Here is a 12128-nt window from a genome sequence, read left to right on the forward strand (position 1 = left end):
AAAGCAAACAAGTTCAAATGCTGTTATTACAGTGTCTTTAGATAAAGACCCCTTAACCAATTACATGTGAGATGAGCAATGAGCTGTAATGCATGTAAGTAACATCAATGTAGATGGGCGAGGTTGGTCAGGGACAAAACAAAGGCAGCTCTTTTTATTTTTGTTATTTTCTCACACAAAATTGTAGACTAAGTGCATCTAATTTCTAACTTCTTGCTTAATATACATGCTTCTTATGACCGCAGAAGTAAGCTTCACTCAACCCAGAGGAATAAATAGTATATTAATTGTTCATTCGATTCCCAATGCCTGTCATTGACCCTCCTGTTATTATACTTTATTTGTGTCCTGGTCTCTATAAACCATGTGACTGATGACTTAGCGAGCACGTCAGCAGTGCCACTGGTTACTGAGTGAAAATCTATGTAGACGGATTGACCAGCACCCTGATAGAGATTAACATCAGTAGTTGCCAGTTCAGGCACCGGTTCAGAGGGACAACAGGAGCAACACAATTATATTATACACGAATATAAAATAAAGAGTCATGATGGTTATAAATCAAGTTTCCATGATCTACTGATAGATGCAGAGTAGCTATGGTTTTTTTTCGTAGTTACTCATTCTCGATGGTATATCAGGGCAGGGAAAAACAGATTCTAGATACTAGAAGTGTTTCCTAGGCTGCCTAAATAATTGTGTAAAAATAATCATGTTAAGAATCATATTTAATCTAAAATTCAAGCCGAGCTCATTAACATAAGAATATTTGTCTCATCTTCTACCTCTTCATCCACATCTCCCAAGGTTTCCAACTAGTAAGAGTCACCATAACTAGATGCTGAAGCCACTGGGACTGACTCCTCCATGACTGTGCCTTTCATCCTATTACTCCTCTGGAGAAAACTAATAACCGCTGCTTTTACCCATGTTCTTATTCTTTTGGCAACTACCCACCATCTGACTGAAGATGAGTCAGACTAACTGACTAAGAACTAAGCAGACCAAGCTCTTGACCAACCTCTTGACCAACCTCTTGACCAACCTCTGTTTATCAGGGTATCTGATGCCCCATATTCCTGTTGCACAAACTCCACGACGTCAAATTACACTTGGACCCTAACCAGTCTGTGACAAGCTGTGAAGCTCCAGGCACCCCCATAGAACGAACGGAAATGCCCAAATTTTACAATAATCTAATAATAATTTAACAAATAAATTTGTCTGTAAGTATTTTCTGTCTGTGTATGTGTGTGTGTGTGTGTGTGTGTGTGTGTGTGTGTGTGTGTGTGTGTGTGTGGGGGTGTGTGTGTGTGTGTGTGTGTGTGTGTGTATGTGTGGGGGGGGGGTGTGTGTGTGTGTGTGTGTGTGTGTGTGTGTGTGAGTAAACAATTTGTTTGTGACAGAAAAGATGACAAAGTTATATCAAGTATCAATGACTCAGGCTCAGTTTAGACATGTGGGAAAAAGATACATACAAACATGTTGCAAACAAATTTAGGGAAAGAGGATAGGAAAGAAGATATTTGTTTCTTTATATTTAACATTGCCTGTGTTTTGGTCATTTCCACTGACAGAGAAAAAGCAGACTCCGTCTGCTATGGTTATAAAGACAGACCATTCTACTAGGTACTTGCAGGAATTCCTTGAAGATGGAAAACATGTTAGGCTTGCCAGCCATAGTGAGACCGTTGACAAATGTGCCCAGTCTTGCCGTCAACTGATGATATAATAAATCTTGAAAATGGCCATTGATGAGTCCTTGAAATCCAAAACCAGTGTAATATAACATGCTGATGAGTCCTTGGAGAACAGGAGGTCAGATGGTTTTTTTTTCCATAACTAATCTCTAATAAATGGCCATGGACCCACTGCTGAAGACCAGAGGTCACATTGTTTGAATGTTTTTTTCTCACTCTCATCATCTGCAGCACTTTTAAACTTCTGTTGTAAACACAGAAGTCATGGACTTGATTTGGTTGGTATCCCAGGAGAATTCTATGCATCCAACGGTCAAATAGTCACAGCTTTTATTTAAATATAAAAAAGGTTTTAAAAAAAAAACACACAACAGAACAGAAATGTATGTATGTAAGGGCACAGAAAGCCAGCTTTAACTTTACAACTAATCATCTGTTATTTTGGTTTAATTTCCAAGATAAAACTTTTGTATGTCCTCTTTAAAAACACCATATTACTGTAAAGGTCTGAAAGATATGTTCCTTAAATGTTCTATATGTCTTAATATCACAAAATCACCATCATCAAAGTAAATTGTTAATAGTGATTTTGTAAATTGGGTTAAGAAGACTACATTATTGTGAAGGAATTCTTTAGGATGATAGTACTCGCGGAGAAGGTTTTCGTCCACTCTACAGTAGTTTAAAAAGTAGGGATGCACTGAAACTGAATTATTGGACAAAAGCAAAAAAACAAAACAACTTTTACATTTCTGCTTATGTCACTTAAGGCATTGCATTTGCATACAATTCATATTTTTATCTATGGTATTTATTTAATAATCACAATAATGTTAATGTTTTGTGCTGTTTGTTACTGTAGTGTTTTGTATAAAATGAAACCTGTTAACTCTGAGGTACTGTAGCGGGTACTTGGGGTTGAGGTCTTCCACCCATTAAATGATGGGTAGTGACTCACTGGATATGAAAATACTTCTGTGGGGCATAACGTCTGCTGTGTGTTTCAGTGACTAATCAATAGTTAAATAAACAAATAAACATTTAACTGTTAATGTACTAATTTCTCCGCTTTCCTCATCCTGCTACAGTATTAAAATTTTCATTGGGGACACCTTTTTCAAATAACAATACCAGATAGTTCAAATTCCTTTTAAAATTGGACATATTACAATTTTTATGGGAAATAGCCTACCTAATTATTTATAAAATCATAATACATTTTTTCAATAACGCAGAATACAAAATAACTGTTTTAAACATATGTTATTTGTAGATTGTCCAGAAAGTTCACAAAGTTTAATACAAGTGCAAGTGATGAGCTTTATTTATGCAAACTGAGAATGTGTCGGGTACTTCAAAGTGGTGACATGTGTGTGTCAGCGGCATTTGTAAGTGTCAGTGTCCTCAAAAGAGTGATCTGGCTTTAGCTTGACCTTGCATGGATCCCCGTTAGAGATCTGCCTTCAGCATGTTCATTTCTCACTGACATTTTGCTCCTCAAGAATAACACAGATGCCGGGCCGTGTCTGAGCCAGGAGTGTATGCTGGACAGCCTCCAGCTATTTTCATTAACACTGCAACTTTGCACCCCAACACACTCAAGTGTCCTCACACCAAATCTCCCCTGCCTTGTGAGAAGGGCAGTGGTTCGAGTCACTTTATTAGTTTAGAACCATGTGGATGAAGCGATTACAGGCTGTCTCCAACCAGCCAGCGTTAATCGGGATCTCGGGTTTCACCTGTTGGATGTTCAGCGCTCGGGGACTCCCAGGGATTTGAAACGTCCAGCCAGTCTGTCACGCTAGCCACCCTGCCTTTACAGTCTCGAGCACGTTGTGTAGTCTACAAGGCAATAACAATCTTCTTACAATTGTTCTTATTGTCATTACTGGGATTATTTTCATTTGATTCAATTCTTTCCATCTGTGTCATTTTTAGGGTTCTTCTTATGAGTTTAAAGAGGTGCACTATAGATAAAGGGGGTGGGGAGACGGGTTAAAATTTATTGCCTGCGTCAGCTGTGTCAAATTTGGCTAGCTCAAATGGTCAGCTTCCAAATGGCAGGGCGATACCTAACAGTTAGCAGCCGTTTTAATAAGCATTAACTTGTGCATTTCCAGCCGTGACTGGATAATATGCCTCTGGGGTGTTCATCAAGATCAAAAGTAGCCAAAAGTGAAATCACTGATGACTGTTATTTGAGAGGAATACACACAGAGCAGCTCCAGGTCTGATTGTTGGTTCGGGTGGTGTAAAGACAAGCAAAGACGTAATACTGCTGATGACAAGAACTAATCATTAAATTTTCTTTTCTCAATATATGTGTACATTTCATGAAGGGGACCACCCACCTTTTGAACTCTTGCCTCTATTTTTGCAGGGTCAGCAAAGAGTGACCAGTTGCTCTTTATTGCAGCCATTTTTACGATGTGGTCAGAGCTGTTTGGAGACCACCAGTTCTCCTTTCACTAGTCAGAGCTACAGTAGCACGGAGGGATAACCAGAATCTAGGGGTGTTGATGTACCCCAAAACTCATCTTTTGTAGTCGTAGTCCATCGCCGGACTAAACTAGTCAGGAACTCATATCATCTTTCCAGGTTCCTCTTGTGAGGTTAACTATTAATGCTACATCATTTTTAAAGTGACTGAGAGAAAGTAAACCATTCACAAATTGTCTTGTTTGGTGGCTACATTATTGAATGTCAAATTAAATTAGATCAGACATGGGCAAGGTCGGGCACCGGGGCCACATCCAGCCATTTAACCTGGACAAGGTCTAAGTCTGAATATCAAACTAATTGTTATTATGATATAATATGTTTCTTACCGCTAACAAATGATCTCATTTTGTACTTTTAAAACTATTCATTCTAATTCCACTCTATATGAAGGATGCCTGGCGCAAAATTAAGTCTTGCAACTTTATGTCTTACTCTTTGTGGACATCAACATCAATTTAAAGTACATTTCAAAATAAGTATCAACGAAAAAATGTGAATTATTTAATTAAATTATTAGTATTAACATATCCTTTTGTATTGTTTTTAACTTAATAACATAATGTAAAGAAGAGCATTTTCTGATTATTGTCAAAAGTCTATCTTTGAGAAGGTCAGAAAAATAAAAAATAACAGAAGTTCAATTATTAATTATAATTTCCAAATTGACTCTCTAATCAGGCATTATTCAACCTGCAGACATAGTTTTTTGTAAACTAATAACTGCATTTCAGGTTTCATATACATACATATTCCTCCTTTACATGTGGCATGTGTTGTGTGACATTCGATGGATGTACTTGAGAGACCAGACGTGGCTCTAGCGTCTTGAACAACCACATGGATATTTGATATGTATTAAGTGATGGCTTTTTGAGCACAAGTATCAACTTGCTTCATAACTCTTTTCATTGTCAGCAGATGATGAGAAAACCTGTAAATATTAGCTAAACAAAGAAGTAAAGCTGCAGTGAGATTGTGTCTTCTCGAGAGGAGAAATCGCTAAAATATCAGTCACTCTAACAGTGAGAGTTTATGTTTTTATTCCTATACTATCTATTTTTCTGAGCGGTGGTGTGTACTTTATGTTTAATGCATCTGTGTGTATGGTTTGTTGAAGTATAGCGGTGGGTGCACAGAATTATTTGCCAGTAATAGATGAAAAAACAAAAAACAAAGACAAGTCTGGATTTCAGATCAGAGAAGAAAAATATTTGAGTTAAGTTTATGTTTTGAACTGATCAACATGAGTTACAATTCTGAACACTAAATAAGCTCAACTTATCAACATGGACTATCTTTTTTAAATGACGGTTGTCACATTATCCTCACTGCTTTGCTTTCATGCTGACATTTGCTCACTTTGACACTGTCTCGCCTGCAGTTAAAACAAAACTCGCAGCGATAGTAGACAAACTCACATTTCCCAGATCCTAAAAACACTTCACTGGCTGCCAGTTTCTTTCTGGATCAATTTTTAAATTCTGGTTCTTACTTTCAGAGCCATTCATCGTCCAGCTCCTCCTTACATCAGTGATATGATCCAGCCTTACAACCCAGCTCGGGCTCTTAGGTCTGGGGATCCGAATCTACTGATGGTTCCTCGCATCTGCTTGGCCTTTTAGAGTTTTTTAAATGTGTATGTATTTTTAATTGAGTATTGCTTTGATTGTTCAAGCCCTTTGTGACCCTGGTCTAGATAGGCACTTTACAAATAACTATAAGCTATCTATAACTGTGGAGGTGAAGCTTCAAGAAGCTTTGCCAAGTAACAGGTCTGCCTTGAATTTGACCTACACTTATGTAAGGTATATATTTTATAGAAGAAAGATATGTGCCAAAGAGGCTTCAGGATAGAGTTGTCCTCATTGTTGATGCTCAGTAAATGGTGCTATGTTAAATAATATGTTTCATTAAAATGTTAGAGGTATGTTGATATGAAAACCCTGAAAGGCACTGAGCAGGTTGCTGACATTTAAATGAATCGTACAGAAAACTCTGTTGACAATCTTGGCTTCTGCTGAAACAGTGTTGACCGTTGTGACACAAGCGATAGACAATGACGAGCCGATGTTCTCCTTTGGATCGGAAGTGACGTCCACAAGTGTAAGCAGTTGCTGCTGGCTGTGGTCTACATGTCCGAGATGCCTAACTGACCACTTTATTACCCTGACAGGAGTCACGGTGGAGGCGGAGGTCAAGAGAACGTGAGAAGGACAAGATGTGAAGGCACGTGAAGCTTCAGGTTACACAGTTGGATGCAAGATATTTACTGCCGAGGGGGCATCCATTATTGAGAACAAAGTCACAAGAATACTGCTACATCTTCAGTTTGAGAAGTCAAGCCAGATATTACAAGTCTTTATTGAAATATGACGATTTACTACTTGAGATTGTTTATGTCCAGAATAACTCCTTTTTACTGTTACAAATCATAGTTGGTCCAGTCAAGACTGTAATAAAAATGAAAGCCCTGGTAAAGAGTTAGAAAATCAATAACCTTCAAATGTAAATATAAGACTAACAGTAATCGTCAAAATAATACTTTAACACAAATGTGTTGTTAATTTTACTTCCTTAAGTGACAAAACACTTAAAACACCATTTATTAAATAACAATGACACGTATGTTTTATTAAAATAAAAAAAAAGTACTATCACAAACAGGTCCTTTAAAACCGACTGTCCTCCTCTCACTAGTGGTAACATGACAAAGTGTCTTGCGTTGTACTTACTGGATACTGAGTGTGAGCCAGACTCTAGAGGAACTTGCATAACAGTTTGAGTTGACATCACCATCTCTTGGTTCCAGTGAGATAATAGATAGTTTCCTCGAATGATTCTCTGACGTTCTCCAAAATACCAATGTAAAAAAATGTTCACCAAAATTTATATCAAACAAGCCAGACTTACAACCTTGTGGTCCCAGTTTTAGACAGGAGGTAAAATCACTAGTCTCATGTGTACATTTACATAAATGCACACGAGACATTAAAATGTGTATTTTGATCAGACTTCTTGCTCTGATAATGATGAAAATGTGCACCTTGAGTTCTGAAATAACATCATTAGTGGGAGTCACCTTAATAACTGAATAATTCAATGGGTTTGCGAAATTTTTGTTCAATTATAAATAGATGTTATTCATTAATATTGTATTATTTACATTTTACTTGTGTGTAAAATGAAATAATATGCAATAAAATCACAGTTTTAGTTTCGCACAAGTAAACCTTTTGAAATTGTATATTTATGAACTGCATTTGACCTTTTCCCTCCTACCCCCTTGTTACTTAAGTATGTTAAGCTCATATTCTTCATTCCTATATAGTTTTGGCTTCACAATCACAATCACCGCAACATATTATATGGCCAGGATAAAAAACATCATCGCCTACCCCTGTTCTATTACAATACTTTCTTTAGGCAAAAATAATAAATAAAAAAACGAAAATAATAACTAAATATACAATTTAATATTTGATATTGGTTAGAATTAAGTTGCTATGATTAGCCAACAGTATGTTCTTGTAAAAAATGAAATGCAGTAAAAACATTCTCGTTGAAGTTCGGTCTTACAATTACATATATATAATTATTCTCTTGAATAAACCCTCATATATGTTTACTTACAACCCATTCATTGGCGATTGATTACTATTAAGATCGGTTTTAAACTTCAAATGCATCCATCACATGACCATAACATGTGGCCATTTGTAAGTTTGACCAGAGTTACTAAGTAGTTTCAGGGGTGTTGGGTTGGGGGGATGCTGTTGATTAGTAATTATTGAGGGATGAAACGCCCTTTTGTCTCCATGATTTGTTTTGGGATTCTTTAACGAGAGCTGGAAGTGTGACCTGTTGATTTGAGATAAAAGGAAAGTGTGGTGTAGTGGAGAATAAATAGGAGGAGGGGGTGCTTTATCACGTAATTACCACACCCATAAGGTGTCACCAGGCTACTCCCTTTAAAACACAGAGCTACAGAAGTGGAGGGCTGACTCTAGAAAATCTTCAATCGTTGTGTGCACACCTTATCTTAGAGGAGGCATGGAAAGAAGGAGAGCGACTTGATCCCAGCGAGGCCTGGAGTCAATTGAACGGATAAAAGATGCGCTTCTTCAGAGCCTCTGAAAGTTGGGATTGCTGTTTTGATGGAAATAACTGAGGCGGGATTTATTCATTTTTTGGAATTTATATGACGCAAAAAACAACTTCCAGAGATGATGTACGGAATAAACCGGCGCTCCATCTACATGTAAGCAGACGTTAGATGGTGTGTATGACGGTGGTGCTGTAACCTTCTATCTCTCCTCTCATCCCTCCTGCAGATCCTTTCATTTCTTCGTGCTGTGTTGTCACGCTCAGGTAAGACGCTCACCTTCATCCTCACTCCTCTCATGTTAGCACTCTCTATCTTGTTATTGGATTTTTGGCCACTTTCGGTGGCGCACTAGAAAGAAAAAGTTATGTATTTTATTTTTCCCTTTTTGCATAAAAAAGGGGGAGAATCACCCGTCTCCTAATTTTAAGCAGTACGTGAGGACGCAGGGGGCGTTGACTGACCAGCTCAGCCGCAGACAGGTCCGAGTCTACCAGCTTTACAGCCGCACCAGTGGGAAGCACGTTCAGATCCACGGCAAACGGGTCACGGCCACTGCCGAGGATGGAAATATGTATGGTAAGATCTCAGCCGGACTCTCCTGACACCGTGCAGGTCTTCAAGAAAGACCATAATGTAAAACTCATTCAAACTGCCAGTGCAACACATGTAATCCACGAGTTCAGGACATCGAATATTGTTATATTGGCAACGTGCTTACATGAAATACTTTGAATGGACCTAGAATATCAGATTTTTGTTTTAATTATTTCCTTCAGTCTCAAGGCAGAAACCAAAACAATGCATTTTTAATCACATTGCATTGAGTCTCTAGTTTTTATTAGATAAAGAAGTAAATTGAATATTTTCATGACATGTTCATGTCAGACTATTATGATACAATTTAAATAATGATTTTCTTTTTTCAAACATAATGAGATGAATTGAAAGAAAATCCTGAATTTACTTTTGTTTTAGAATGTAAGTAAGCAAGTAAAGGTTATTAGTAAAGCGCCTTTCTAGACCAGGGTCACAAAGCACTTTAACAATCATAAACAAAACATCGTTAAAATATATACTTTAAAAAGGTCAAGACACATAAGACAAACACAGGAGTCCCAGAAAGTCAGGTAAAAGCCTGTACGAATAAGAATGTCTTAAGATGTTTCTTAGTCAGTAGATCCATCAAACACAGAGGGAGAGGAAGATCATTCCAAAGTATGTACTATATTTATCCATTATTAAACAATAGCAAGCCTCAAGAAATGCTGCTAGATGTAAGATCAAACTATAAGAAGGATAATAGATTGAATATTGTATATTATTTCTGAAGTAATAATACTGTTGAATATTTTCAAAGATTGTGGCCTCTCAACACTGAAATACTGGAAATATATGAGTGCAGAAAATGAAGGGAATATCATTTTTGGAGCTTTAACTATTAAAGAGCCACTAGACGTTGTTTAATTATGATGGACATATTTGTCCAATAAGTAAAAGAATGTAAATGACATGTTAAAATACATACCCAAAATATAGGAAAGTAAAAAAATATATAAGGGCCTTTTAAAAACAATATTCTGTCTCTTTACAATTTCATGTATCTAGCCAATGTCATTTTGCAATTAATTTACCTTCCTTATGTAAATAGAGACCAACTCTGTTGGGGGGCTTGAGCCCTAAATGCAAAATAGTGATTTCACCTTTACTCTTGCCCCCAGGGTGACTAGTTTCCAGGCATTAATGCTTATTCTACCACAAGGCCTCCGTCTGGCGAATAAGCTGCTGATTAGTCCAAAGCTTTTGTTGGACTTGCCTCAATACACAAGCTGTAGTGACGCTCAGTGCTCAGAATGTATGGTAGGACAAAGTCAAACAGGATGTTAATTGTGGGGCCACAACATCACTTATGTCCCATCATGAGTTGAATGAGTAAGTGATAAATGGATAAGCTTGATAAAGGCTTCATGATTGAAGTGGTTGATACAACTGACTTCATTTCTTAACATATTCATATTGAATATGACAGACTGGAGAACTCAAAAGTTCTACATAACACAGTTCTGGTTTATTTAAATCTGGTATCTACAAGGTCCATATTGAGTATAGGAAATAGAACATTATGGGTGACTTATCATGTGGTCTACTTTCTGTCACTGTGACTATTTGCAAGTGTTACTTGCTTTTACACACCACGCGTATTAATGCTGTCTGCTGAATGTGCTTGTGTTTTGTGGGAGTGTTTTCGTATTTTTGGCTGCTCAACTGTAATTTTTTGATTTCTATAAAAGTTTGCTTGATGTACTTGTGTGCGCAAAGTTGTGTGTGTGCATATGTGGTTTAAGTATGCGTGTCAACTACATGTGTCTGTCTAACTGGTACAAAAATAATGTTTGTATAAGTTTGTCTGTGTGTGTTAATGTCTGTACTTCTTTGTTTTACATTTTTTTGGTAGTATTTGTGTACTTAAAGGCTGGATGGAGATGTGTGTTGTAAGGTTTGTTGGTCTATGAACATATAGTATGTGCATGTGTTTGTGAATGTAAAACATCTATTTAACCACACTTTCTAAAATCTCTGCTCTGGTTGTAGCACGGCTTTTTGTGGAGACAGACACGTTTGGGAGTCGAGTAAGGATACGTGGAGCTGAGAGTGGACGCTACCTCTGCATGAACCAAAAAGGGAAACTGATTGGAAAGGTAAAAACAAACTCGGAAACTTTATGTATAGTTAAAGTATATCACTTTAAGTTAAATGAAAAAAATATATGAGGCAGAAGGCTCCCTGTGAAACCCATCAACCATTGCAAACAAATCAGAAGTTTATAAGATTTGGATAGTTCTGGACACACTGTCCTCCCATCATGCAATGCTTCTTACTTGGGTCATCTCGCTTCTTCCTGTGTGGAAATGGAACAGATGGACTCACAGCTGGCTTACATAACAAGTCATAAATCTTTCATTGTGTTTTGGAAAGACCCCCCCCATCCCACACTTTCACAACCACCCCGCCTATTTGGGGTTTCCTCTTGGTACTCCAGTTTCCTCCCACATACATGTTAATTGGACATAGGAGCAACTGCCAGTCATTTTCTGTCTAGTATGTCATAATAGGACATAATGTTTCCATAGTTGCACCTTTTTATTAATATATGTGATTTTAATGTTAGGATTAAAATATCTTGATGAACAATAACATATACATGTATACAAAATATATTCACATGAATGCATTTTCATTTTACATTTTCCCCCGACAGCCTAAAGGCCACAGTAGAGACTGCGTCTTCACAGAGATTGTACTGGAGAACAATTACACTGCCTTCCAAAACGTCAAGTACGAGGGCTGGTATGTGGCCTTCACTAGAAAGGGGAGGCCCATCAAAGCTTCCAGGACCAGGGAGAACCAGAGGGAGGTCCATTTCATCAAGAGACTCCACACAGGCCCGCCCCCCTTCCCAAATATGGAACAGAACAAACATTTTGAGTTCATCAGATTTCCATCGGCACATCGAGCTAAGCGGAACAGGAAATCCCACTTGTCTTCCTAGTGTGCAGCAGACAGCACTGGACTGATGAAAACTGTGTTGTCAACTCTTGTTTTTGTACAGTTGGACATGTAAATGCTTCAAAGCTAAGCACACAATAAGTAATATTGCTGTAAAATGAGCAAATGTAAATAGCTACAGAGTAAAGCAGAAAGATTTTATTTAATGGAGTGTATGTGATAAATATTTGAAAATACTCTATGGGACATGATATGATTGACTTGAACTCTTTAAAAGAAGGTGCCATGGCACACTGTTCTAGAAAAGCGCTATACAA

General features: G+C 37.5%; 1 protein-coding gene across 3 annotated transcripts; it reads left to right on the forward strand.

The window, feature by feature from the left end:
* The first annotated feature begins 8344 nt into the window (after nt 1–8344).
* On the forward strand, nt 8345–11857 carry fgf17 (fibroblast growth factor 17). Of its 3 annotated transcripts, none has more exons than XM_087810145.1 (5): nt 8345–8460; nt 8534–8570; nt 8706–8883; nt 10897–11003; nt 11564–11857. In XM_087810145.1, the coding sequence occupies exons 1-5, from the start codon at nt 8426–8428 to the stop codon at nt 11852–11854; spliced, it is 648 nt and encodes a 215-aa protein (XP_087666271.1). In that variant the 5' UTR covers nt 8345–8425; the 3' UTR covers nt 11855–11857. The 3 variants fall into 3 exon arrangements, with proteins under 3 accessions (XP_087666271.1, XP_087666342.1, XP_087666351.1); XM_087810216.1 differs by having other exon boundaries at nt 8736–8883; XM_087810225.1 differs by having other exon boundaries at nt 8739–8883.
* Nucleotides 11858–12128: the final 271 nt, after the last annotated feature.

This window comes from Callionymus lyra, chromosome 1 (genome assembly GCF_982586985.1).
Source record: "Callionymus lyra chromosome 1, fCalLyr1.hap1.1, whole genome shotgun sequence".
Classification (NCBI taxonomy): domain Eukaryota; kingdom Metazoa; phylum Chordata; class Actinopteri; order Syngnathiformes; family Callionymidae; genus Callionymus; species Callionymus lyra.